At 41.8% G+C, this 27,961-nt stretch overlaps 1 protein-coding gene across 7 annotated transcripts in view; it reads right to left on the reverse strand.

The window, feature by feature from the left end:
- The window catches only part of SBF2 (SET binding factor 2), a 232,280-nt gene extending 206,685 nt beyond the window's left edge, over positions 1-25,595 (reverse strand). For 5 of the 7 annotated variants that reach the window (XM_041415218.1, XM_041415223.1, XM_041415222.1 and 2 more), the window contains exon 1: positions 25,462-25,583. In XM_041415218.1, coding sequence (XP_041271152.1) covers positions 25,462-25,516 — 55 coding nt within the window. In that variant the 5' untranslated portion in view covers positions 25,517-25,583. Of the gene's footprint in view, positions 1-25,461 lie in introns of all 7 variants that reach the window. The other 2 variants (XM_041415221.1, XM_041415217.1) reach the window with 1 other exon arrangement.
- Positions 25,596-27,961: the final 2,366 nt, after the last annotated feature.

A 27,961-nucleotide genomic window follows, 5' to 3' on the forward strand; every position in this document is an offset into this window, starting at 1 on the left:
CAAATGCATAAAATGGACCAAACACATACTCACCATCTCAGATTCAGCTACTCAGAAAGATTTCACTACACAGTTCAATTCCAGTAATACCTTCACATAAGGAGACTTATATAACAGCAATTTACACCAGTTAAACTTTATTTATCAAACTGGCAGCCCATGCTTTCTGAAGTAAACACTACTTCCACCACAGAGCTCTGTACTTTAAGTACTCTTTGTCCTGTGCAATGTCATCCAAGTCCCAGTTGTTTTTAGTCCATATATTATTATATACAATGCTCAGTTAAATGACTTTTCAAGCACTCTCTCCAAACTGTGTTTCTATGTTATCCAAAACAGGAGCCCTTAAAATACTGTCAAACCATTTAATGGCATACATACAAAATCCCACATGGCTCTTATTCCATGACACTTTTAATCCCTTCCTTAGTGCTCCCACAAACTATCCTCAGAGAAATTAATTTCTAGAGAAGGAATTACCAGAGAGGTTTTCATCTCTTATATATTTTTACATAGAATTTTCATTTTCAAACCTTTCAATAAATAAATTTTTCCTTATTCCCTTATTGGTGCATATCCAGATATGCAAACATGAAATGACAGATTACGGCTTTTTTAAAAGGAAAGTAAACTGCTAATCTAGCCTGCATCTGGTCAAACATTGTCTCGATCACCCAAATTACAAACTTATATACTCAGTACCTTTTTCTCTTGTACCACTAATATATTTAAGGCAGCTTTTTAATACCTGTGACCCATGGGCACAAAGAAATATTACCAGTCCCTGAACATGCAAGATTAGTCTACTTTACGTGTCAGAAACTACATCACTGTGACAACTACCTTGAGAATTTCACATGGTTTTTATTTACCTTCATGGTAATTTAAGTAATGTGTTTGAGGACTTTCTCCCCAGCCCATAATTAACACTGAGGAGGAGGCTGGAGAACTGTGTTAAGCTATAAATATTTCTGTTTCATAGAAGAGCATCAGGGTGCAGGGAACTCTCTACCCTATCAATTTCCAAAGCTGAAAGCCCACTTTGTCCTGGCTCCATCCTGAGAGACACTGGCTGCTCCAAGCACACGAGCCAGAAAGCACAGCAGGAGAGGGCAGCAGAGGCTGCTGCTGTGCTCCTCGACACTGCCTAGCAGGAGCAAACTCAAACCTCACACCTACTCAGAAACAGCTCTACATCTCCAGGGCTGCATCCTGTACATCCTGACAAGTGCATGGAGAAACAAAATGAGGGTATGAACATGGGAAAAACACATTGTTCAGCTCACAGGTTTTCAGGGAAAAAAAACTCCTGTTCAAACACAAACTCAAATACTGCCACACAGTAAATCAAAACTGAATGCCTATCAGCATAATACATATACATTTGGTTTTTTGTTCACCCATAAATTCTATATTGTGCTGAGTGTCTTCTGTTATTTTGATTTTTAAAGTTTTTCCTCTTCTGAAAAGGAAAAACCACCAAATAATTGCACAAAACCTAGAATAAACTCAACCAAATACCAAAGCAAATAAAGATTGTGCAGTTCTTGTGAATGTGTCCTTAGGACTAAATCCCCACTACGCCACCAAGAACATCCTCCAGCCAACTACCCAGGGCATTATGAACCACACTACATGAAGCAGGACAAATGAGGAACTCAGCATGTTATGAACTTCCAGGTCACACCCCACAATCACCACTCCACTTGGCCAATGTTCTTCATTCAAGAATCAAGTGCATTCAGAAACAGCCAGAGAAGCTGAACCGACTGGACAGATGTATTTTGGGGGTTTACTGAGTGGACCAACACATTCAGAATGTCATCTTCTCACAGATGTGATGTGCTGCTAGTGCCACCCACAACGCTGCTACAACAGGGACACTACTGCAAGTTTGGAGAACAGAACAAAGCTTGTGAAGATAACACAGAATTTACTGAAAGTCAAAACACACCTGTAACTCAACTCTGACACACATTAAAACTGACCTATGATACAAATAAACCCCAAAAAGGCAGTATTAGAAACCACTCTTAATAATAACTGAACTTGAATAATATACTTCCACAAACTACACAGAAGTGTAGACTGCTTCCAGGCACTAGCACCTCATATTTTCTTTAATGCGATTCAGAAAATTGTATCTACATTCTTGGCTAATTTCATACTGTAAAATTCTGCATTTTATACACTTCTGAACATCCACCCAGGTAATTTCAGTGTAATCATTCCTACCTCTAACCTTACTTACAAGAAATACTGTTCGTAAATGATGCACTTCATAGCCAAGACAGAGTCTTATCTACAGAAGTAATGGACTGGCAAATTATCACATCAAACCAATAGAAAAGAAAATCAAACAGCTATCAAAGGCAATAAGTTTGAATTTCAGCTGTCCTTTGAGAGAATGAGATAAAATGAGGCAGGGTGGGGGGAAAGGAGCAGCTGGGAAAAATAGGATCAGGAAGTCAGTGAACCCAAATGAAATAAATGCTGCAGCAATTGTGATGCAAATTTGATAATAATACACTCCTCAATAAGTTTCATTCAAACCTGCTTTGTGATTCACTGTCGAACAAATAATTCTAGTGATTCATTAATGAAAGAATGAATGATCTAATGCTGCTTTGAAGTAGACAATGCACACTGTAGAGGAAGGTTGCCATAGGTTTAAAAGCAAACATTACCTTCAGAAATGAAACTTTCCATTTCTTTTCAGTTCACAAAAAAAGGAATGGACTTAACTCCCAAAAATTTTAAGCTTTGATTTTTTTTTTTTTAATTCTCACCTATATCTCTCTTTGTTTTAGAGGTGATGCAATTACTCCTTATTAGGTTTTTTTTTTTTAGCAACTTTGTGGATTCTGATAAACTTGATGGAGTACCTCAAGGATTTCTCTACTGGCTCAACTCCAGCTTGCACAGTAACTGCAACAGACTCAACTTCAGCAGCCCTTCTGGAGTTCTTCCGCACGAGTAAAAGCATCAGAATATTATTTAACATCACACAGCATTTCACAAAAGCAAGAAAACAAACCCATAAAAGCTGGGTTATTACATAAATATGCTATACATTTAAACCAATGCATACCAACATGGAGTTTTATTGTCTTCAGTAACAGTAAAAAAACCTTCAAACCTAAGTCAGGTCTGAAGAGAAAAACACAGAAATATCTGTAAATATCTCCATACATACCAACAAGTTTCATGATTAAAGCTCAGGCATTTGACCTAGACATATTAAAAAGAATAGCCTGGGGCTATTTATCCTATTTGGCTCGAATTGTTATAATGTTTTATTTCTGGGTGAACGGTAGATGTTTTCTTTCCCTTAGTAGCAATAATTCCAATCATTTAATTACATTCAGGAGAACAGCTAATTCTGTACCTAAGCATGCCAGAGACACGACACACTTAAAGACTGGCTTCAAAGGACACAAATTAATACCATGAATAAAGGCAAAATTAGGTCCTGATACACTGAAAATAAAACTCCACTGGTAACCATCTCAGTCCTGCACGTGAGAGGTACAGAACAACCAAAATTACACAACCCAAGTTAACTACAAATCATCCTAAAATATTATTTCATTCTTCAGTCAAGCTTAAACATTTAAACAGAGAAGGTAAACACTCTCTCTGAGCACAAAAGAATTTACTTTGAGAAATACCTTCCACATTCTTTAGAATGCACAATGCCTTTGGGATTGGACAAGGCAGCTACTACTTTCTAGTGAGGGTAAAAGGCAAGATTTCAACTCCTGATGAATGAAGAGTCTGTCACACCAGACTAACATGTCTGGAAGTACTTGGATGATTTTTTTTTTAAGACTACAGAGGTGCAAACTGGCCATTATTACAAAATACTGACACAGTTAAACAAGTCTGTAACATAATTTTGTTTCTAAGCTACATATTAAATGCAGCCTCCTCCACAATCTGTACAAATTGTTGCAAATTGCAGACTGCATATATTCCCTATCTTCAATGATGTGGTTTACTAGCACGTCTTCCACATTATGTATGCTTGGCCCAGAGCCCCAGAGCAGCAGCACAGGACCAGAGGGCAAGTGGAAGTTGGTTATGAGCCACCTTTCCACTTCCTCTACCCTTTGCCTGGTAGGAATAAGACCAAGCCTCGGTGCTGTGCTCAAAAAGCCCAAGGGCAGTTCCTAGACTCGCCCTTCAAGTGGCTCACAGAGCTGAGAGCTGCCAGGACAGCACTGCAGCACAAGAGCTTCTTTCAGCAGTGATCCATCAGCTATAAAATTACTGTGCATCAACACAATTCCAGCCCTCTGCCTTCCTTAACCTGACAAATTGAGTACAGAACTCTTCCAGCGCTGAACTACAACCAAACACACCAGCAAGAGCAGCCAGTGTGAAATCTCTCCTTTTTGAGTTAATGAATCCACTGACAACCAGGGTATTCCATGCCACATTTACTTCTGAGGTAATGTGAAAGCTTCCAGCTTTATAATTCCATAGTCATCATCATCAAGCCAGAATTTCTTTTCACTGGACCTGCAAGATCTTGTTTAACTGCTTTATTCATTAAGGAAATTATTTTTACAATGTCAGGAAAATGCCCTACACTTTCAGGTTTATCCTTTCCTTCTCTACATAACCAGTGGCCACTGGAAAGACTGGGGGAGGAGAAAAAAATCCCTTCACAACACAGATAAACTGCACAAACTACATCTCTTTTACTGGAATACCTCATACAGGCACCATGAAAGGAAAGAAAAAAATTACTACAGTCCATTAGTTTGTTCAGGATAACAGCATTTTCAGGTGTTACTCAAAAATACATCCATACACAGCATATGTTTTAGAAATATGTATTTTTAGTTTTATTTTTGAAATAAATGATTGTAAACTTATGACTCAGAATTCAGGAAATACATTGAAAATTGTTTCTGCTGGCCCTTGTATAAAAGGCATTATTGCACATAAGCCTGGACCACAACAACAAAGAATTAACAGGTAATGTACGTGATCAATATTGTCAGCAAAAGAAAAATTTCTACCTTGCAACCAATCTGTTTGCCAAAGTAAAAAGTTTTATCACTCCCTTACTAGCCAAAGTACCAGCACTTCGAAATTTCCTTGTCTGATTTTCTGGTTACTATGCCAAATAATTGAAATACGTACGAAAGCTACTCTCTGAATTTATAAACTGCAAGGTTTTTTACTAATCCAGCCAGCATTTGTCATCAGTCAGAAGCCTGACACCAAAAAATGAGCGTGGCAGAAAAGCACTGTCTGAGACAAGCAGCCTTCTCCTCCCCAGCACGGCTTGTCTTACGTACAGGGCTGCACTCGAGCCATCACACACTTGAGTGCTTGGGATTAGTTTAGAGAAGGCAGAAGTTATGGATGACAAGACAACGCTGTGTGTACATAACCTCTCCTAACTTCAACTCCAAAAGTCTCCATGGAGACTTGAGGGGAAAACAGAACCTCTCTGTCAGAATGAAAGAGGAGCCTGAAGAGCATCAATACTAACAAAACAGAAGGAGCTACCTGAAAGTACAAAATGCACTTAATTTCAGTTGTTATTAAGGTAACAGCACAGCTTCTACCTACCCTGCTCCCCCAGGCACACACTACCTGCACATCTCTGTTTTTGACTTCTCTTGGCTTCCCACTTAACCCCAGTGTCAACTTTACCCAAGGAAATCTTCCCCAACCCATCCCATTACTCATCTCCTTACCTTCGTGCAGTCCCCACGGCAGAGCAACTATTATTGCCCTGCCACAGCAAAGTCAGAGTTACAATTTCAGACCTGGTTTTCAGTTCTTAATCTCTAACTGGTATGGCACCAAATAAAATTAATTAGTTTTATTAATTCCTGATTCATAAATTAATCAGGAAAAAAACTCTCTAGGTTAGCTTCATCATTTGTTACTTTCCTATAAACTGTGAAAGAATGTAAGACAGGAAAAAGTCCACCAATGACTTGGATTTTTTTCTTTAAATCCTAGAAGTGCTGTGGATAGCAAGTCAAGGTGGCCCTTGACAGACTTACTTGGTCACACCAAATCTATTACTATGACAAAACCACAATTAATATGGCAGCACAAATATTCAAAGGTGCACCTTACAAAGCAATCATTTGTCTTTAAACTGAAGTAATTTTCCATTTACTCCAGCCAGGTTTTGGGCTGTGCCCTACTTACGCACAATACAATCATACAACACATTAACTTGAAATTAACAGAAGTGAGAGAGATTTCAATTCAGAGATACAATGAAATTAAACAGGAAAATATCCAAAACATTCCCTAAAAGGCAGCTCATATGCACACACACCAGAAAAAAAAAACAAACAAACATATATATATATATAATTTCTACTGCTTTTCTCCTTCCCCCATCCTGGAAACACAGAACTATTTCAATTTCCACGCAGAGTTCAGATCACCAAGTGAGGCACAAACTTTCATTATGCAGCTTGCAGAAGAGCAGTTCAACACGAGACAATGCACGTTGCTGCCCCAACACTGAACAGTGTTTAACAAAAAATTCTTCCTGGCAGAGGTAAAAACCCTCCTGTGTGGCAGAAGCAGGTGTTACCTTTTCATCCTCATGCTTTCCATGCATTACCCCCTCAAGTGGCTGAACACAAACACTATCAAACCTATTTGTACCCATCACTTCAGCAAATTAAGTGACAGAACCCACTTGTGGGTCTGACAGCCCTAAACTTCTATAGAAAACATGCAGGAAATGAAAGAAGTTATTCCCTGGGGGTTTGGGGGTTTTTGTTTGGGGACTTTTCTTGGTTTTGTTTTGACCAGTCTTTTGTGGTGGTGGTTTGTTGTTTGGTTGATTTTCTGAGGTGGTATTTGTGTACTTGTTTGCCTTCAAGGTCTCTCTCTTGGTTTTGTGCAGCTTAGCAGGGCTGGCTTTTGGGGTTGACTTCTGTTCAAGTGGCAGCATAGGAAAGTTACTTGACTAAGTAAAGTGTACTTGACTTGCACAAGAATAAAAGTATTTTGACAATTATTGAGAACACCTGAAGATCATTCAGTAGCAGGTCTGTATCTTCTCTTTCATAATTTGTTGCCATGCTCTTGTTTTAGTCATACAGAAATCATTTATTAGCAGCTGGTAAAAAGCTGCTTTTCAGAAGTCTCAAATGATAATACACTGAAAACTCAGCAATTATGAAACTGTATCCCTGGCTTTACAGTACATTTTGTGCCCTATTATACAGTAAATGGTGTTAATTTTTAATACAACTTCCTATATTCTTTGGCATCACCATGACTTTCAAGTGCTAAATACACATTTCATACAGAGGAGGTCTCTGAGGACTTGTATTACTTAATAACTACTTATTTTAATAGAAATGTGAAAAAAAGAGGTACAGGGTTTGCACACAACATCCTGTTACCCTTATCCTGGATTTGTACCTGTCTTTTCTTATTTAGCCTTAGCCTCATGGACCTTCTTGTTAAATTGATTGTCAATAGAAAAGCAGAGGAGAAAAGAACTTGCTGAAGACTGAGTACTCAAACTTCAGTACTTTCAAAGTTTAAAACTGACATTCAAAATCTGGAAAAAAAAATGCTATAATGTTTGCACTAAGAGAAACTTTAGAATGTTTAGCCATTGCTTTGGAACTAAAATGGCAAACTTCCAATTTTTATTATACAGGTACCTGAAGTAGGATAAGTAATCTCAATGTCAAAGAAGGAAAAACAGAACTTCTGCTAAATGTCTGGATTCTGATTTATTTTTAAGAGCATCTTTCTCCTCCAGGGGGAAAAAAAAATATTCCCATTTCTGGATGTATCTCCAAAAAGAATTTTTCTTGTCTTACTAATCCTACCAGACCCCAACTCTATTGTGTCCATCAGAATAAATAAAAAAGGCAACTCAGCAACTCCTTCATGACTCAAACCAGAACATAACCAAACAGAACAATTATTGAAAAAGTTTAATTATGAGCTTCAGTTTAAAGTGAAATAGCCAAAGCCACTCCTCTGATGCTCCCCACTAGGACAAAACATCAGTTCAGTGCTGCAAGACCTAACAAGGCAGCCCTACAAAAATAAAAGGCCTAGAATGTATTCTGTAATTCAGCAGCCTGAATGCCCAAAGTTCAACCCACGTTACTTACAGGATAAGATGAGATGTAGAGCACATCTACCAGAGCAATTCTCAACAGTCAGAGCAACCTCCCCCTGCAGCAGAGTACCCTCACCTACAGCAACACACAACACACTCCTGGGACTCTCTTGGGCACTGCCCAGGAATTCCAATGCATCTGCTACCTCAGAGCTACATCTTTATAGGCAGAGAGGAACTGATCAGGGTTTTACACCAGATGTTCTAGGTATTTCTGTAGAGCTTTCCACAAGCAAACTGTATCCCCCCATGGCAACACCCACAGTGGAGCCCTTCTGCAGGCATATCCTGCAGGACACATTCCTTCAGCTGTCCCTCTATACCAGCCCACTGACAGGGCAGGATTTGCCCTGGACTGCGCCCACAAGCTCGACAGACCCCTCCATAGCAGAATGACAAGCTCTGATGTGACAGAGTGTCACAACAGCACACAGCGTAAGTCACAGCTGAGAGAGCCACAATACACAAAGCATCATCAAACAATTTCAGAAAGCACCAGCCCACCCAGAGTATCAGCACACCACATCAGAAGGCTTCAGGTGCCTGCCCATACAGAGCAACACCATCTCCCCTCAGAAGGCTGCAAGCTCTGCCCTTCTTGTCCTCCAGGGCAGCCTTTCACAGCCCTCACGCTCATGCAGTGCCCCTGTGTGCCCTCTGCTCCCTTTGGTGGTTGGTCAGTAACACCTCAGCACCCCATGGCTCATTGCCTTCAACACCGCTCACCTGCTCTGCACAGCTGCACCCACTGGGGATCAGGCTCAGCCCCACTCCCAATCCCCACACACTGTGGGCCTACAACAGAGGATTTGGGTTTCATGTCTGCTTAATGACTGAAAAGGAAAAGGCTTTTTTCTGGTTTTTAATCAATTTTATCCATGAGATTATTTGGACTATTTTGTGATGTTTCTTTAGAAGCTCTTTATGACTCCTTACCAAATAATACAAAGTGTAATCATAAACACTGGAGTAAAGTAAAACACGGAGCATTAGGACAGTGTTTACATCAAATAAAAAGTGCTTTATATCTTCTTACACATAGTAATCACATATTTCATGTTCAGAAAGGCTGTCTTTGCACACAGCAGCTGAAAATGCAGAATGTTTATTCCCAAGCTCAACTCTGACATGTTTGGAACTCAGCTGTTTCATTACACTAATTTTTCAGAGTTCAAAGTGATGCTTGGGTACACAGTAAAGCATCTAAATACTTTGTAAAGAAGGATCTGTTACTTCTTTGTCATCAAAAGAGTACATGAAGGATTAGAGTAAAATTAAGCAAAACACACATCTGTGTAAAAGATACAGAAGCAGAAAAGCAGCTCCTCCTTGAAGCCAAGAAAGCAGAAAACAAAGTAAGCGTGCATTACAGCACGCATCTTGCTCTCAAATACATGCAAAAATCCTTTGTAAATAACATTCTTTATACAGAAGGCAATGAACTTTCTGAAATTTTCAAGGTGAAGGTTTCCAAAGCTCTCAGTCTACTGTAAGATTAGACATGGTGTGGGTTGATGTTTTCAATACCAGAAAGATGCTCCACATAAACAGCAGAGTGTAACTCCTTAAAGTTGGTGTGACACACTTTGAAGCAAAACAATCATCACTTCTAAAAGCATTTCAAGATTGGGGAGTTGATCAATAAAAATAATATTTCCATAATATTTAAAAACAAACTCATTGATTTTTAGTAAAAAGCACTTGCTTGGAATCAAAGAAATACACACTTGACCCAGATCTTACGTGAGAGATCCACATTTCCTGCTAAATTGCAACATAAGTGTAACTTAATGCTGTTTTACACTGGACACACTGTCACTCTAGAGCGAGGGAATTATCACGACCTCCAAAAATTTAAAATTACTCTTGGATACTATTTGCCAACTGTGTTGAAAGTTGACATCTCGGTAAGTTCAAGATATTCTTGCAATATATGACTAAGCCAGCTCATTAGAAATTTTCAACCGAGGGCTGTGAACAACACAACTCGGGCAGCAGAGACAGATAAATCCCCTCTGTCTTCACTTCTTTGGAAAGCTGTATATTCACACACATCTCTCTTTCATCTGCCTCAGATCAAAACAATCCTCCTCAAATCTGAAATGTGTGAAGAAGGAATCCTCCTCATAAGAGTCCTTCTGATAGCCCACGCAGCGACAGCGCTGCAGAGATAACACACAACTCATTTCTCCACCTCCCTCACTTCAGCCTTAAATGCAGTCTGTATTTGTAGTCTCATATCACACATCACTGCAAATTCCTGTCCCAGAGCTTGCACAAGCTACCCACATCTTCAGGCCAACCTGTAAATATTACTTAGCAAATCTCAACATGCAAGATGTTAGCTCTACAACTCACTTCCTCCTGATCTACTTTCCAATCCTCTGCAATAAGAAGCTGCCTCAACTTCCAAGTCCCTGTCCCCTCTCCACCACCTTCACAGGATTCTTCCTCTGTACACTGCACTCTTGATCTCTAATAGACAATGTCATCTCACAGTTCCTCTTCCACTGCCCTTTTCTATTCCTTCTTGTTATTTAAAATACCATATATGTGTGTGTGTGTGTGTATATATATATCTATATATACTGTTTTTCCATAATGCTTCCTGCCTCTAAGCATTTGCAGAGCCACAGTCCTTTAATGAGAGGAACTGGAACATGGATCCATACATGCTCACACCCAGCAGGTATAATTCACATATATCACATGTCAGCACACTTCCTTGCATCACACAAAATTTGTTCAAACAGAATTTTGTGACTGGAAGGCCGTCTCAACTGTCTACTACAACATTATTTTGCCCTCAACTTCACAGCAGCTGCCACAGATCTTTGGGTACTGAGATGCTCACTGGAAGTCCAAGCAGAATTTTAGACAGTACCCTCCTCACGTGCATTAGTTTCTTTCAAAACCTGGCTTAGTTTAATTTAAAACAAGACTAAAAGGACAAAAAAATCAACACAAGTCGATTTCAACCTGTCCACTCAATCCTTAACAACAGATTTGTACTGTATATATATTTTTGCATTGATTGAGTAAGTTTCAAAGCTTTTCTTCTACTCAACACATAAGTAATCATAAAGGATGAGGAAGCAAGTTTTCTCTTTTTTTCCCAGAACTAACCAGCTGCTAAAATTTGTTTATTTAAGTCTGCGTGCCACTGCTCACCTACAGATGATGGAGAGTGACAAGTCATCTGGGAGTTTCCCACCCTGTATATTTCCTGTGATTCCAATAGGCTAAAACAATTAAATAATATTTTGATCTCAACAAAGCAAGATTTTTATACAACAGCTGTAAAAACGCACGTTGACAATAAAAATTTCTGAGTGTATTCAATGTTTTCCTCATACAAAACACTTTCAGAACACAGATGATAAATGATGCTTTTCAAAGAAGAATGATTCACATATCCTGGTAGGCCAAATATTTTGTCTGGACTGACTATAGACTAAAAACAGAGCAAAAAAACAAAGAGCTTCCAGTAAGCTGAGCCTATCTTACAGCCCATGTGTTTAGTAAAAACCAGCTCCTTACCCACCTGCCTGAATGGCACCAATGCCAACACTGGGGCTGCTCACCCCAGGGACCAGCTAACCCCACACTGTGCAAGCCACGATTCTAAAGCACTATTCTCCCTCAAGAGAATTTGGCTCTGAGGGTTTAGGCACATTTTGCTCCAGATTCTTCAGCACTCCATAAGCTGGGGATGTGAGCAAGGCTCCAGAGTTACTGGCCTCCTGTCATGCCTGAATTGCCAAAATCTGGTGTGTCACCACCCCAACACCCTGAGCTGCCCACCGACAGCCCTGCAGGAGCTCTTACCTGGGGAACACACTGCAACAGAGCCCGAGTGCCCCCAGGCCAAAATAACAGCAGCCCCTATTAACAAGGGTCCCATAAATCCCCACAGAACACAGTTCCAGCCCTGCCTGCCTGCCTGACCCCAAGTGAAAGGAATCCATGCCAGGGATCACGCTTCCACAGGGGCAAACAGCAGCCACCACCATCTCCTGATGTCATCTTGCTCAGCTCCTGCATGACAAACTTTGTTCTTCACAGCTGTAGACAAGTTCCAAACAACATGTTTTGCTTCCGAACCGAGAACAAAAAGCAAGGGGCTACTTCAAACAGGCAATGAAAATTAACACCATTGTCTGGAACACCCTCAGCCGTCCACAAGTTAAACACTGTTTGTTTGTGTTCTGGCTCGCAGAGGTTAATAGTATTTCATTCCCTCCTTGCCCACAGAACACGGCTGCCAGAGCGACTTAAATTAAGTGGGAACCAACACAAAGAATGAGAATTCTTAAAAATAATGCTGTATGCAAACTTCTTTGAAATCCACAGACATAAACTTTGAAACATTACAAGTGTGACTGTGTATTTGTATTACTTCTAACTCCAGCAGTCTTCCCTAAAGCTGAACTGTGCATAATGTGAATTGCATTTTGCTCATGCAGCATGTAATATCTCACCTGATCTCCACACACAGCTAAACAACATGCAAATTCTGGTAAATACCCACCTGACTGGAAAAAAACCCAAAAAAAAAAATCAAACAGGAAGGCACAAAATAAATATAAATGTGTAAATTTGAATAATTACTATGGTATTTCAAGGGTTTTGAGAGTTTTCTTAAAACCATCATGTAAGAATAAAGTATGGTTCTGTGCTTGTGCTAAATCACCTATTTCCTTACTGCCATCTCCTGCCCCATAAATAAGCTACGCTGCCAAGATTTTGCACATCCAAATGCACTTCCAGGGCATGCACCATTAGCAGTAAAAATAGTACTTTTTTAACTCCTCAATGCATATTTTGCAATTGCAAGAAACCGAAGGAACTGGTGGTTTGAAATGAGAGCACAAACAAAGAAAACAGAGACAAATCCACGTCCTAGCAAACAATTAAATGCCAGTTGACTATGGGCCCATAATTAATTAATAGAACATAACCTCTCCCTTCTGAAGCTGTGGCAGGCCCAGAATCTTAACTGGAGCATATTATAATGTGTCTGCCACAAAGGCAGGCAAACATTCTCCTAAGTGACAGTGAATGGTGCTCTCACAAGTAAAGCTGCTCCTTGCAGAGAGGTTTCCTACAGAAACGTCTGTGCGACCAATGGCCTTTAACCCAAATAAATAAATACACAGTGACTCTGATCTGAAGAAAAGTTAGTATTCAAGACACCCTGTTCCTTGTCTGTAGCAGCACTACCAGGGCCACTCCAGACAAAAGACCAAAATGTGCAGAAATACGTCACTAGTTCTGTTGTTTAGGAAATAATTGGCCAATTTGGTTCTCAAAGTCCCTGACTTAAAATATCAGCCCACTGAAATGCACCCCAAACAACCCAAAATTTAGTATGCCTAGGGACATCAACTGAATGTGCTTTCTGCAAATTTATTCACTACACACACTCAATCATATTTACAGCAGCATTAATTCTATCTCCCAGACGTGATATGAGTCATTGTGGGGTCCAACGCTCGGCTTTCGGTTTGCAGTGGGTTTTGGTTTGGTTTTGATTGAAGTTGCTGCAGGCTGAAACACAGAACATAACTGCACCTGTTCTTTTAATATATAAACATATATATATACAAAAATACTTTAAATATATATATATATATATGTATATATATACACATATACACAGAAATTATTTATTTTCTGAAAATGAAGATAATAAACATAGTTGAGGACAAGATAAGAATTCAAAGTGATTCTGAAAGACCAGGAAAAAAGTTATCAAAAAATGTTAAGAGTGTGACTAAGGAGAACTGCAAAGCTGCAGAGTTAGGTCAGATCACCTGACTGCACATACAGGGGATGGCCAAAATGTGGTTTAGGTGAAAGGGATGGAGAGGTTAATGCAGACCATAAAGTAGCCCTCAGTGTTGTGATGTTGAGAGCTAAAAAAAAAACAAATAAAAAGCTCAGAGTGATGTCATGTGCAGTCTTTAGGGTTCTGGATCACAGAGACACAGACCACAGGGCTGAGCAGGACCTCTGGGATTCACCTAACCCATTCCTGGCCCCTAAGCTGCAAATCCCAACACCACAGTGGTTTTGGGCGGGTTTTTTCACAATTCCACACTGTTTATTTCTGAGTTTACTGATGTCATACCAGACTTTAGGCTGAAGTTTTACAGAGAACTGTCCCAACAAATTCCAAGAACTTTTCCACTAAGTGACAATAGCTAAATTAGAGACCATTGCTATGAATTCTTTCTTGCCACTAAATGTACTTTGGCTTGTATTTATCAAAACTGCATTTAATCCAAAATTTGAACATTCTAATCACTCAGTATCATGAGCTCTGGAGCCCTGCACCACAAGTTTAGATTCAGCTATTCGGAATTACTTTAATTACTTTCTTTTAATCATCTGCAAGTCTCAATCATTAAGTATTCCACTTCCTTTTTTACTTGATATTTACAGGTTGAACAAAAAAGGGTCCGCAAAATTAATTTTGGGAGTCCATGCTACCAATTTTGCCCAAGAACAGTGACCACCTGGACCCATCCTTTACCAGCAGGTCAAGAGAGGTGATTCTCTCCCCCTACTCTGCTCTCCTGAGACTCCACCTGGAGCGCTCCACCACCTCTGGGGGCCCCAGCAGAGGAAGGACAACCCAATCCAGTGGAAGGTGCCCCTGCCCATGGAACCAGAGGATCTTTAAGGTCCCTTCCAACCAGAACCATTCTATGATCCTTTGATCTATACATAATTCTTGAGACTCCTACCATTAAATCAGGAACAGCTCAGATTCAGACACGAAAATTTGCTGCTAATTAAGTTTGGCAAGACCATGTTGACAAAAACCTTGGTCCATCTGCTGTGAAAACTGTAGAAAGCATATGGTGCTTTATACAACTACATTAAGATCACTGAACTCCAAAGCTTCTCTTAGTAACCATCAAATGCAAAAGAATAAAAAAAAAACCCAGAGTTTTCATAAAACCATAAATCAAATCTAATAAAACAGACAATTTATGTTTTGGTCTCTGTAAATCTATTTTCAAAGCTTTAAGAGAACAGTTAAGACTAGGTAGGGAGTACATACCAGACTTAGACAGTAAGTAATGAGGATTTTCTACTGCTCATTTCTAGACTTTATATGGGGATTTTTAAACAGAACTATATTCTGAGTCTTCTGCTTCAGTATTTATTAGTAGCCATGACTCTTCTTGTTTTCATATTAAACCTAAAACAAGAAGAATTACTGATTTTTGGGGAGTCAGGGAGGAGAAGGAGAAAAGAAATTAGGGATAGGAAACAACCCACTGACTTTATTATAACTTTAAGCACACTGGCTGAGAATAAGCAGAACACACAACTCAGTTACAAAGGAAGATAGGAGATCCATAGGTTTTACTTTCCAGCATCCTATCCTTAACCATCTCAAATTTGGGAAATAAACATCTCTAAGGTTTTTTCCACAAGACAGAAACAATGAGTTGCAGACCAGTTAAGGCCTTTGTTTAAAAAAATTATTATTACTTTTATCTGAATCTTACCTCTGGGTTTTCTAACTTCAAATAATGGTAGGCATCTTCTCAAGAAAACAACAGATTATGAAAACAACAGTCTTCTGAGTTAGGCCTCTCAAATCCTACCTCACTGTAAAGAGCAACAATCCTCATTTTTATTAGAACTAAGTAGGATGCAAACTGCTACCTTGTGCCTTCTATTAGGCTATCAGCAAGAGAGCAGCTCTGATTATCAATAACTATGTCTAGAGACAAGTCTAGGGAATCACATGTTCTTGACCTGCAATTTTCCAAAAAAACGTTATTTGATAAAACACTGGCCACATTTTTGTAAATTAAAAACAAAAATAATAAAGAAACCCATAAACAAGCACGTAAATAATTCTGTAGGAATGCAAAAACATCTTACAAGGTCAGAAAGGCAGAAAGCATGTTTTCTGAGTTCTTTTCAAGACCACTCTCTCACAAAAAATGAGTGACAGTCTTGCCTCTTCCAAAAAGATGCCATGTGGCAAAAGAGAACAAAATGATAAAAAACAACCTCCACAAGATTACTTCGCTAAACATGTATGATCTCATCTCTTTTAATAATAAACACTATAAACAAAATATTTGGCAAACACGGTGCTGAAACAACAACCTAACAGAAGAGTCACGACTTGACCCGACGCTGTTGACTCAGTGACAAACCTGGTATCATTATTTATGCACGTTAATCAAACAGGAAAGAGAATCTTTTGAAAGAAGAGTTTTCAATTCCAAATCACAAACATGTGGCTCTCTGTGGCTTTGTTTTCTTTTCAGTTGTCTGTAGCTGAAACAACACAGCCACTTGCTTTGGCTGTCCTGCTGAAGGGCAGTGCCATCACAGCTGCAGGCTGAGGACAACCTGCTGAGGGGTTTTGGGATGTTCCAGCTCTCTCTGCTGCTTCCCTGCTGGAAAGAACCAAGCCCTGAGAGCTGGAAAAGGGAGCACACAGTGTCACTCCAAAGCCAGGTGCCTCAGCTTCAAGCATGCTTACAGGTAGCTTGAGTCAAAACCTCAGCCCGTGAGTGGGAGTAGCACAGAACTGGCACCAGGGTCTAAAATCACTGCCTGCAGCTAAAGGGCAAATCTGAGATCTTCACAGGTGTTCTCTGAACTCACTCCAGCAAAGCGGACCAGAATTTATCACTGAAAACAAGCATTTCAGTTTCAGTCACTATAAATTACCCAGGGAAGAAACATTACTCTACAATGCTTTGAACACTTGCATGGATTTCTGAACACAAACTGAATATTTATTATGACAGAAAACATCCTTTTATTCTGTGTGTACACCTCGTTATCTTATTTGTTTTGGAAATACCACTAAAAGCATCCATTCCAAACCTTGGGCTTTCTACCATTGCTGAAACTTACTGCTCATGAGAAACACAGGCTAATTAGTTTCCAATTTTGCAAAAGCAAGCAGCTCCTGAAATGCATAAAATAAGAATAATTCAATAATTGCACTTCTAAGAAATGTAGGGTGAATCCCAAGGCAGCAGCTCTTCCCTCCCTTTACAGGAAATTCCAACTTGTTCCTCAGCTGCAGCTGGGCACAACCTATGGCTCAGGCAGAGACCCCAGGCTAAGACACTTGACAAAAAGCAAATTCTGTCTGGCAGCCCACTGAACAAAATACACCAAAGGAAAAAACTCAGAGACTGAAGATCCTAAGAACTTGCAGCCTAAAAGAGGAAGACTCTAAATAGATTAAATTACCCAAAAAAATACGGGGGGAAATATGGATTTAAATCCATGTTTTAGGAAGGCTTTTAAAATTGGTTTTATCACAAATTTTTCTTTGAAACCTTCTTTAAAAAATTCTATATTCTTTAAAAATATCAAACCTACTACTTCTCTCTTCATGAACAATAAAACAAGAAGAAAGAAAATGGAAATCCTCTTGTAAGTTCTACTGGAATGTTTTGTATTAAACCTAGTTTAAAAATAGCATATACCAACAATATAGACCAGTAACAGCCCAGTCATCACACAAACTTCATAAAACTAATATGTGTTTTTCTGGGAAAATAGATTAATTATGCAGAAACAGCTCTGCAGGAACAAAGCATGTGGCTTTCTTCTATTTTTATGCAATTGCAATTTGCATGTTTATGAAAAGCAGTCTGTGTAATAGAATTAAAAAAACACAGCTTTCCTATTTTTTTTAAAAGTACAGTACGCCCATTCAACAATATTTCAAGAATTAAAATTCCATTATAGCTGAATTTATGACAAGGTCACAACTTTTGTCTTTCAAGTCTTGAGCATTTTGTTAGTCACACATACAGCTTATTCTTACTGCCATTCAGGAATTAGATTTACAGTCCAGAGAACAATAGTCACAAAAAGGACAAGCGTCCGCATTTCTTCGTCCAAACCAAAAACACACATGTTAAATGTACAAATTTAAACTGTGGAAGACTTCAACACAGTGGTCAAGCTAAAAGGTTTACTGGCTTTAACTGGTGCAGTTATAACAAACTAAGAAACAAGAGTGTGATGTTTTTTTAGATGCACAAATAACAGCTACAGGCATCACTAATGGTGCTCTATCTTGTTCTTTAACTATTTTCAATTATTTTTTACTTAAACTAAATGCGCCATATAAAGTCTCAATGGTTGACATCTGTTTCCAGCTCAATTATTTCAGCAAAATTTCACACCAAATACTTTTTCTGCTTCCAAGAAATAAGACTGGGGAGAAAAGGATTTTTTTTTTCTGGCCTAAACTAAAATTCTACCAAACATGCTTTTAGGGCCAAAATTTACAGAAGGGACAAAACCTGGCCCTGATGCTTGTGTGATGAATTGGAATGTGTTTATTTAAAGATGAAAACCATAAAAAAATCAGACTGAGTGGCCAACAGGACTTCATCTCAGAAAACCACGGAGTAGATAAAGAGAGTTAAATGGATACTGACAGTGAGAGAAGGAAGGAGAAAGTGAGAAAGATGATAAGGCAGAGATTCTTCTGGAGTAAACCTAGAAGACAGAAAGCATTCTAAAATAGCAGAATGTGTCCAAGAGTAAGCAGGAGGAGTGGCCAATGTCTTGTGAAGGGTTCCTAAGCCACGAGGAAGGGCAGTCCACTACAGAGTCTGACAACGCTCCGTACTCCTGGCATCACTGTCCACAGCAGCTGGCAAAAGGAGCTCAATAAAACCCACAACCTTCCACAACCGAAGTCAAGGTTCCAGAAGGAAGAGCTGTCATCCCTTTTCACCCACAAGCATCTGAGAACTCCTCTGCCAGAATGTCTCATCTTCCTTCCAGCTGCTACTCCAGAGACCCAACCCGACACTCTAACATTTAAAAGAGACATTTTCCGTCCTGCTGAAGATCAATCCAAGTGCCAGATAATGGATTTTCTGGGGTTTTAAATCCTAGAAAACAACACATGAACCACGGTAAAAGGACATGATAAGGACATTATTCCTACCTTCTATTTTTCCCCCTTGAATTTCTTTCTGAGTGATTGATTTTGTAAGCCCAGTAACATTGCTTTGTCTCTTTTTATCCGGTGAGGTCTCCCATGGTCCAATGGGGTTTTTCATGCAACTATCCTGAATTTGTATCCAGAATTACGATGAGTTTGTTTTTTCTGTCTCTCAGCTTTCCTCCACAACAGCTACACACAGCCCCAGACCGTACTGTCATCAAGTGCTGGTTCTGGCTGCGGCAGTGACAGCCCATCACCCGCGTCCAGCTCAGTGGAAATTTTGTGGCTACTTTGACACCTACAACACAACACTACCAGAAAGGAAACAAAGAATTCAAGCTCTGTTCAACGACTGCATTTTTTCATAGTATTCAATCTGTAGAAGATTGAAAACTGAGAACTGTAAACATTAGAGACATGAAATCAGGATCTATCTAGTCACTAGCAGATAAGCAATAACCAGCATGTTCTTGGCTCAGTGAGCAGGGATTTAGCTGCCAAATCCCAATCAACACTAATTGGATTGTCCTTGACTTCAGAACATACCACTGACACCAGAGGAGTAATTTATTTCAACAAACACATATAAATGGAACACAATTCCCAAAACGCCAAGCAGAAGAAAATTAATTTCATCAATACCGATAATGCTATTGTTAGAAATCACTTTTTTCACTAGAGAAGAAAGGAGCCTGAAAGTCTCATGCTACTGCAAAGAGGAGTAAGAGGAGAGATGAACCAAAGGAGAAGCTCCTACTCACCAGTAGATATTTGCAGGATACAACTTTCACTGACAGTTATCAAGGCTGGACTGTGAGTCTGCTGTTACACATTTTACAAATGATGCCACAGTGACTGTGGTTTTCCTTTGTGAGCACCAGTAACTGGGGAGGTAGTTGGTACTTTAAATTGATGTCAGAGAACTACCACAGCAGTGTCATTCTCTGCCTCGCTGTTACAAGACAAGACTGTTACGTTTCGGGCATTGGAGAAGTTAAATGTCAGTCTCATTGTCCCTCCACTGAAAAATATGATTGTGGTTATAGAAGGCCAGGGCTTACAGTACTCAGGCTTGCATAACAAACTGTTTGCCATGAACAGGCTGCAGGAAAAGTGTCTTTCTGTCAGATAATCCACAAAGTTAATCCAGGACAGAATAGGGAAGAGAGAGTTCCTTTAAACTTCCCTCAACATAATCTGTGTGCTCGTATTTCAGAACAAATGAAGACAGCCTACAGAGAAAAAAAATCAGCCTCCAGGAATATTTTAGTTTAAAATGAAAGGCTGAGAAAGAGGTATTTTTATTGTTGTTGCTATTATAATGAAAGACAGTGAGTAAAGAGTCAGAAATCCAAGTTCTTTAGAAATACTCATTACAGACATGTGAGGGAAAGATCTCCATGATCTCTGTTGATTTTATGATTTCTCCAAAATGACAAATCCATAAACCGAAATCAAAATAATTTTTTAAGTCAACATTATGTACTAGAAGATACTGCTTGAATATCTTTTAGGAATACATGCTACCAAAAATACTGGGGGTCCTCCAAGCAGACTTTCAAGACAGCTTTATCTCACCAAAAAAAAACCAATCAAACAAACAAACACCACCACAATCAAAACAAAAAAAAAAAAATCACATGTTATTGAAATATTTTTTCCTCACTCTGTTTCTGCAAAGTATTGTGGAATCTGTTGTATTTGAAAAGTAAAGCACAAGGTTTGGAGGAAGAGATCATTTCATTGACTGAAGCAACTAATTTGTCTAGAAGTATTTGGGCTGCCATGCCCTGCCCAGCCATGGCCAACTGCAGCCACCTCCTAGCAGCACACAGGCATCCTGCACTCTGCTCCACTTCCAGCTCTGCACTTGATGCTTCATTGCATACAGCTACAAGAATTCCCCTGCCACAAGAAGGATTTTGGTTTTGTCATGTTTTTAATCCCTTTGAGATTTCCCTGGATTGCATTTGAATCAAATTAAGCTGCAGCACAGATAAGAAAGCCACTGAAGTAACAGCTTTATTCCCTTATTTTTCTGCATTTTGTTTTACAGAGATTGGATGCTATGGCATCAAGCAATCATCCACTCCTTATACACACACTAGCTCAGTGAAATGCCCAATTATGAATATACAGCAAATACACCAGAAAATCCTCATGATATTGTATTCTTCACAGGCAAAATCTGCTCACAGGAAAAACAAAAAAGAATCAGACAACTCCATTTAGAAATTTCTCCCACTCCATCAACAATCACTTGTCTTGTTCAAAATCCTCTGAGATACAAAGCTATGTTACACAATAAAGGCTTCCCTGAAGAGGAGTTGATAAAAATCAGAAGAGAAACAACCACAACAGAGCCTACACATGTTATACCACCATTTATCAGTTGTGACAACAGCCAAATAAAACTGCTATACTGTTGGAAGCCTTCTGTCCTACACATTGCAACTGCACACAGAATCAAGAACAAATCATTCCTCTGTCCTCCCAGAGCAACCAAACCCCACAGAAAACATCTTGCTCCACCTCACAGGTTTTCTCCTTTAACTTCTGGGTACAAAACAGCATCCTACAGGAAAGCTGCTGTGGATGTATGAGAAATTATCAAATCCAGTCTTTGGATCCTCTCTTCTTTATCCTTACCTTTCAGCTGCTGAGCTAAGGAAGACACAGAATGCTCTCTCTTTTACCTTTTCCAAGGAGCACTGCATGTAGGTTCTAGGGATAGATTCATGATTAGGGCTTATACCAGCAAAACCAAAACCAAACAAAACAAAAAATGCATTTTCTCATGCTCTTCTGTGATCTTTGCAAACATCTGTGTTCTTCCTAAATCCCATCCACATTCCATTATCCAGACATATTAAATGAGAATTTTTTGCTGAAGCACATCAAACACACTTCAAAATCCATGAAAAAATAAAATGCATGAACAGTAAGGCCTCCTGGGATTTCTCCTAGCTGTTAGCCCAGAATGCCTACATTTGGTAGCACCTTTGCTCCTTTCAGAGACTTCTGTAAGTGCCTTTTGTAGCCAGTTATGTAACAGCCTTATACTGTGCTGATATGCTGGGGGAAAAGGTGGTTATCTGCCTCAGCCAAGGTTCAGCTGAAGGCAAAATACACCAAGGTTGACTGCTTTACTCTGTGTATCACTGAAATCCCTCATGCTTTCACTGTTAGAACAAAAAAAAAGGGGGGTTAGTAAAGCTGGGGGATTTAAAAATCTGGCTTCTCTAAATCTGTCAGGACACTTAACATGCAGTAGCTCAGAAGGAGTTCTTAAAATAAACAACTGCCATTAAAACTACAATCCATGGAAGCTGTCTTATGGTGAGAAACACACAGACTGAGCAGCCTAAGTGGGAATACAGACCAGCGTACCTGAAAGACAGAAAAAGCTGGGTGAATCAGGTCATCCTCAACAACACAGGCTCCTCAACTCCTAAGTGCCTGCAACACTTCTGACACTTCTCAACAGCAAAGCTCATTCTCCACTCAGGCTGAGCCTCTGTGCAACCTTCCAAGCATGAATGAGCTGCCTGTTAGGCAAATTACCCAAGGGCTCCCATTAGTTTCCCTGGAGCATGCAGGACACTAAGGCACCTCACTAACTTCTTTGTGCCCAAGGCTCTAGGACCATTTAGGCTGATCTAAATTCAGGGTGCACTGATGTGTCTTTCAGCATGCTCCTGACCCTCCTTCATGCCAAAACTGGCATTCATCTGACATCCTGGTGAGCCAACACTGTTTGAAAAATGAGCAGAAAAGTAATCCAGGGACAGCAACACAGGTAACACAGCCAGCAAGAAAAGTCTTTTGGACAGGTCAGCATCCTAAAGTGAGCTGGATCCAAAGGAAGATTTAACACAATAGGAATGGCAGCACTAGGACTGCTGTAACATCAATTTACACAGGCCTAAACCAGAACAGGAACAGACTTTCACATGCTTGATTCCCAAAGGACACTATCTGGTTTATTCGAGGACAATAATCACTTCCCCTGCAGACTATGCTGGATAAAAACTTGTAGCATCAGTAACAAAATTGTTACAAAACGAGAAAAATCTACAGATCTGCTCCTAAACTGCATAAACACTGCATTTTAGATATTTACAATGAATGTTTTTTGAGTAAAGCCAAAAAATCAGCACCTTAACCACATTTTCAGGGATAAGATATTGGCACATGTAAATAAATCCATATAAGCAGTGAGGGGAGAGCCAGCAGACCCAGTGGGGCTTTCCTGGGAGAGCAGTCACCACTGTAAACACCCTTCCCTATAAACCACAAGTGTTTATCATCCAAATGCTGCTGACACACAGGTTGGGGGGAAGGGTACAGCATCTTTGTTTGCTTGTTTACACAAAGCTATTCCACAGATTATGCCTGGGGAAAAAAAGAAAAATAACCACTACAAAATGTAATTACACTCAGCATTAAAATCAAGCACATGAAAACCAAGCCAGAAGGTAGCTGGAGATGAAAAAAAAAAAATAGGAAAGAAAAAAATGGAACATACTTAAAAATATAAAAGCTTCAAGGGTAGCTAGTCTATAATCCTAGAAATGTTTGTCCCTGCTTTTCATATAGAAGGAAGCATAATAAACACATCAAAAAACTACAGTTTTATAAGAAAAATAAAGGTCAGTACTCCATGTATTATGGGATTGCATGTGGGGGTAAAGGAATTTGGAAAACAATGCATGCCTAGTCTTCAACAGAATGTTGTTCCTTCAAGCATTTTTCTTATGAAGCATTAAAGTAGCAACAAGTAATTTAAATAATAAAGTCTAAACACGGGCACGACCTTTTCAAATTAAGGTTCAGGAGTTATTTCTGAATCTGCTCAATTTCTGAATCTGCTCAATTTCACCCATGCAAGCAATTCTACCAAACTTCATGAAACAATTTATGTATGGGAAGTTAAACACGTACTTAAATGCTACAGATGAAGACATTTTACAGACATAAAGCTTTCCAATGCAATCTGTAATTTCACTTCACATACTCTGGTCAGATTGATCATAGCCATGAAGCAAGCAGCCTACTTGCTTTGTCTTCTTAAAAGCACATCTGGGTTTTTTGGTTGCTTTTTTGTTTTGATTTGGGTTCTCTCTAATTTTGTCAGGGAAAATGTTCCAAACAGGAGAGAGGTTTCAAAAGGAAAGGTCTTTATTTTTTAAATAAAATACTTCCCACTTCACATGGCTGGATTTTGACAGTACAATTACAACCAACCTATTATCAAATGGGGTGGGAGAGGAAACCAGGATGTAATTAACCGAATAATAATTGCAGAACAGTAAAATCCAAGACATCCTTAGCAGAACTTTGCAAGACACTGCACCTTTAAACACACAAATATAATGATTTCCCTAAAAATTATGTTTCTTTTTAAAAAACCCCGTAGTCCGAGTTTATTAACTGCACTTTTTGAATGAACAAATACAGACTACAAGCATCTGCTACTTCAAAGAATTACTCTGAGTAACAAACTTGAGTGTTGTTTGGTTTCTGCATAGTCAAATAAATTAGGGAACATTCGACTGTTTAAAATATTGTTTATTAACAGCATACATTCAAAGGAGCGCTCTGAAATACGCAGCACAAACACATTCCAGTTGACAATCGCTTCGTTTTCCAGTCAATTTAAACACTGATTTGAGATCTCTGCAGCAACAAAGCTGGTACCGTAACGGAGAGTTATGTAACACAAACCACTCTCTCTTTGCCCACAAAACGACAGCAGATAACACCACTTCCCTTTCCCCCCAGCAGGCAGAACGCATCCCGAGGCTTTAGGAAGAGCACCCATTCCTCCCCCACTCGGTGCTGGGGCGCTGCCCGGGGATACGCGGCAGCGCTCAGCAGGGATGGATGAGCGGCCAGGCGGGCAAACCCCGCTGCTGGCCCAACGCAGCCTTTGTTCTCCGGGGAGGCGCGGCTGTCGCGCCCCAGCCGGCGGGACACAGGTGGGGACCCGGCGGCCCCGGCCCTGCCCCGCGGCTCCGGCCGCCGGGCCCGGCACGGCCGCGGGCCCCGTTTGAACCTGCCCGCGCTCTGGGGGAGGAACCGCAGCCGCTGCCGGCGGGCGGGGCGGGCCGGGGCTGCCCCGGCCGGGCGGTGCAGGAGCCCCTCCGCTTCCCCCCTCGGGAAAGGGGGATTAACCCTTGGCTCGCCCCGCTGCCCTCACCCCCTCCTCCCCCGGCCGGACGCGCGCCCCGTGTGCGCCGCAGTCTCCTCCTCCCGCGGCCCGGCCGGAGGCGGGCGGGGGCCGGGGCCGGGCAGGAGCGCGGGGAGCGGCCAGGCACGGCGGGGCAGCGCTGCGCGCAGCCACACCTACCTGTCTTCTCGTGGTCATAGCCCACCACGATGAAGTAGTCGGCCAGCCTGGCCATGGCTGCGCGGGGCGCGCCTCGGCCTCACCACCCCAGCGGCTGCGGCGGCGGCTCGGGGCAGGCTCAGCATCCTCCGCTCCGCGCCCGCCGCAGGAGGAACGGCACCACCTCAGCCATGTTGGAGGCGCGGGCACGCCGTGCGCCTGCGCGCCGCCCGGACCGCTCGCCGTGACCCCGGGGCTGGGCGGGGGCTGGGGCGGCCCGGCCCGGCTGTCCCGCAGTGCCGCTGCCCCGGGCCGACCGCCGTGCCGGGACGCCGCTGCCAGCGCCGCGGCCTCCCTTCGCAGCCCCCGCGGGCGGGGAGGGCCCGGCGGGGGAGGTCCGCGCCCCGCCCGAGCGGGGCTTTGTCTCCCGGCAGCCTCCCCCTGTGCGGTGGCCGACCGGGGGGCAGCGGGTCCGGAGCATGTTCCCCTCACAAAAGTCACTCGCGGCGGGTCGGAGCGCTCTCCGTGCCCGGGGAGAGCCAAGCGTTTGAGCGGGGCTGCACCTCGCCGCTCCCGCGAGGAGCTGCCGGGGCCGGGCATCGCCCTCACCGGAGCTCCGCGGAAATGGAAGCCGGCGGCGAGATAACGGCGGCCGCGGCAGCCCGGCCCGGGAATCGGGGATTGCGCTTCCAGCATATATCCCGGTCACGTTTTGCCCGGGGTGTGCGGGACGTGCCGCCGCGGGGGGAGCCGTGCCGCGGCCCCGCTGGGCTCTGTGGCGGTGCCGAGGGTCGGCGCGGGGGTCTCGGCCCCGGCCCCCTCACAGCAGCACCCGCGGCCCGGAGCGGGCTGTGCTGCCCGGCCCGGCCCGGCCCTGCTGCTCCCCGCGACTGGCGGCGCCGGGGCCGAGCCTGGCGGGGCACTGGCCAGCGGTGACCCGCGTGGCCTCGGACATGCTGGCCCGGGCACGGGCGGTGGCCGCTGGGGCGCTGCCGTGGTGCTATTTATAACGTGCAGATGAGGCAGGCACCTTTTGGACCGTGGCCCTCGAAAGCACGGTGGACTTTGCCAGCAGTCACGGAGATGCTGAGGATAAACGAGCGGACAGTACAGCGCTTGGGTAGCTGGAGAGCCTGCAGAAATCACTCTGATAAGCTTCTGTGTTTGACAGCGCAGAGAGAAGAAGCAGCGTGGAGAACATGGGTTGCATTCCAGCGAGGAGCAGTCGTGGGTATCGAGCTGGGTGTGGAAATGCAGCAAACTGGATTCGCTCCTGACGATCCATCCTGAAGAGGGACCCAGCAGACAGTCATTAGTGGTCTCAGAGATATTTCTGCTTCAAACACGCCGTTCTTACACCTCTTTGCTGGGACATAGTGATGCAGTGTCTTGCTGATAAGCCAGATGCAAACTGGTCAGGAAGCTTCAAGCAGTGTTCCGCTTGTGCCTTCTCAGTGGCGGGCAGAGGTTGACATCTCCTCGGAATCATCAGCTTCGTGATTTAGCTGTTTTGGAGCAAATGACATGTGTAAGGATCCAATCCTAATACATTTCCTTGTTTAGGAGTAAAGAAAAATGTGTAATATATACATCAAAAAGATTGACCGTACTTTCTGAGAAAGAGATGCACTCTGAGGGGTCAGTCACTTTAAGAGTTAGGTAGGAATATCTTTGTTCAGTTGTACACAGACGTTTTGGTTGCAGGACATAACAACAGTTCACAATAGCAAAGGATCATGTTCTGTACAGCTAAACCTGAAGGGAGAATTTAAAGACACTAAGAAATTATCTAATTTGGATCTGAAATGGGACCTTAGAGTTATCATATCTGCACTCATAAAAAGAGTCAATATGCAATAACAATTCTCAATAGCAAAACCTCACTGCTCCTGTAACACAGCTCCTCTAGCACGAGAGAATCACTCACACCTTTCCCAGAGCACTTATAATGCTGGTTCAAGAGCAAGGTGTTTAGTTACTGATTTCCTAATAATGCTAGTGCTCACTTTACAGCCTTGCTCCTTTTGCCATCTAAATCAGTACAGCCAAAGTTTATAAAGTTCATAAGAAGTGGCACATCTTAAAGAAGAAATAGGGAGTTCAGTTGAGCTTATTTATTTCACAGAATCACAGAATGGTTTGGGTCAGGAGGGATTTAAAGATCATCCTGTTCCAACCCCCCTGCTACAGGCAGGGACACATGCCACTAGACCAGGTTGCTCAGACCCATCCAACCACACCACAAACACTTCCAGGGATGTGGCATCCACAACTTCTCTGGGCAGCTTCCCTTAAGTATAGTGCAGTCTTACGTTCTTATAAGACAAATGAAGAAGTGGAGCAGACACAGTGTTTGTTCACCTAAATTCTAATGAAGAGTGAAACTGAATGCTCATCCAGATCACTCATCCTTAATTCCCTCACTTCCAGCAGGGTAGCCTAGCTCCTCACAGGAGGAGCAGGGGCTCACATAGGACACCAGGCACAGGTCTCCACAAGCACCTAGTCATGTGCTTTCTCC

Source organism: Onychostruthus taczanowskii, unplaced genomic scaffold (genome assembly GCF_017590055.1).
Source record: "Onychostruthus taczanowskii isolate IOZ18803 unplaced genomic scaffold, ASM1759005v1 scaffold49, whole genome shotgun sequence".
NCBI classification, from domain to species: domain Eukaryota; kingdom Metazoa; phylum Chordata; class Aves; order Passeriformes; family Passeridae; genus Onychostruthus; species Onychostruthus taczanowskii.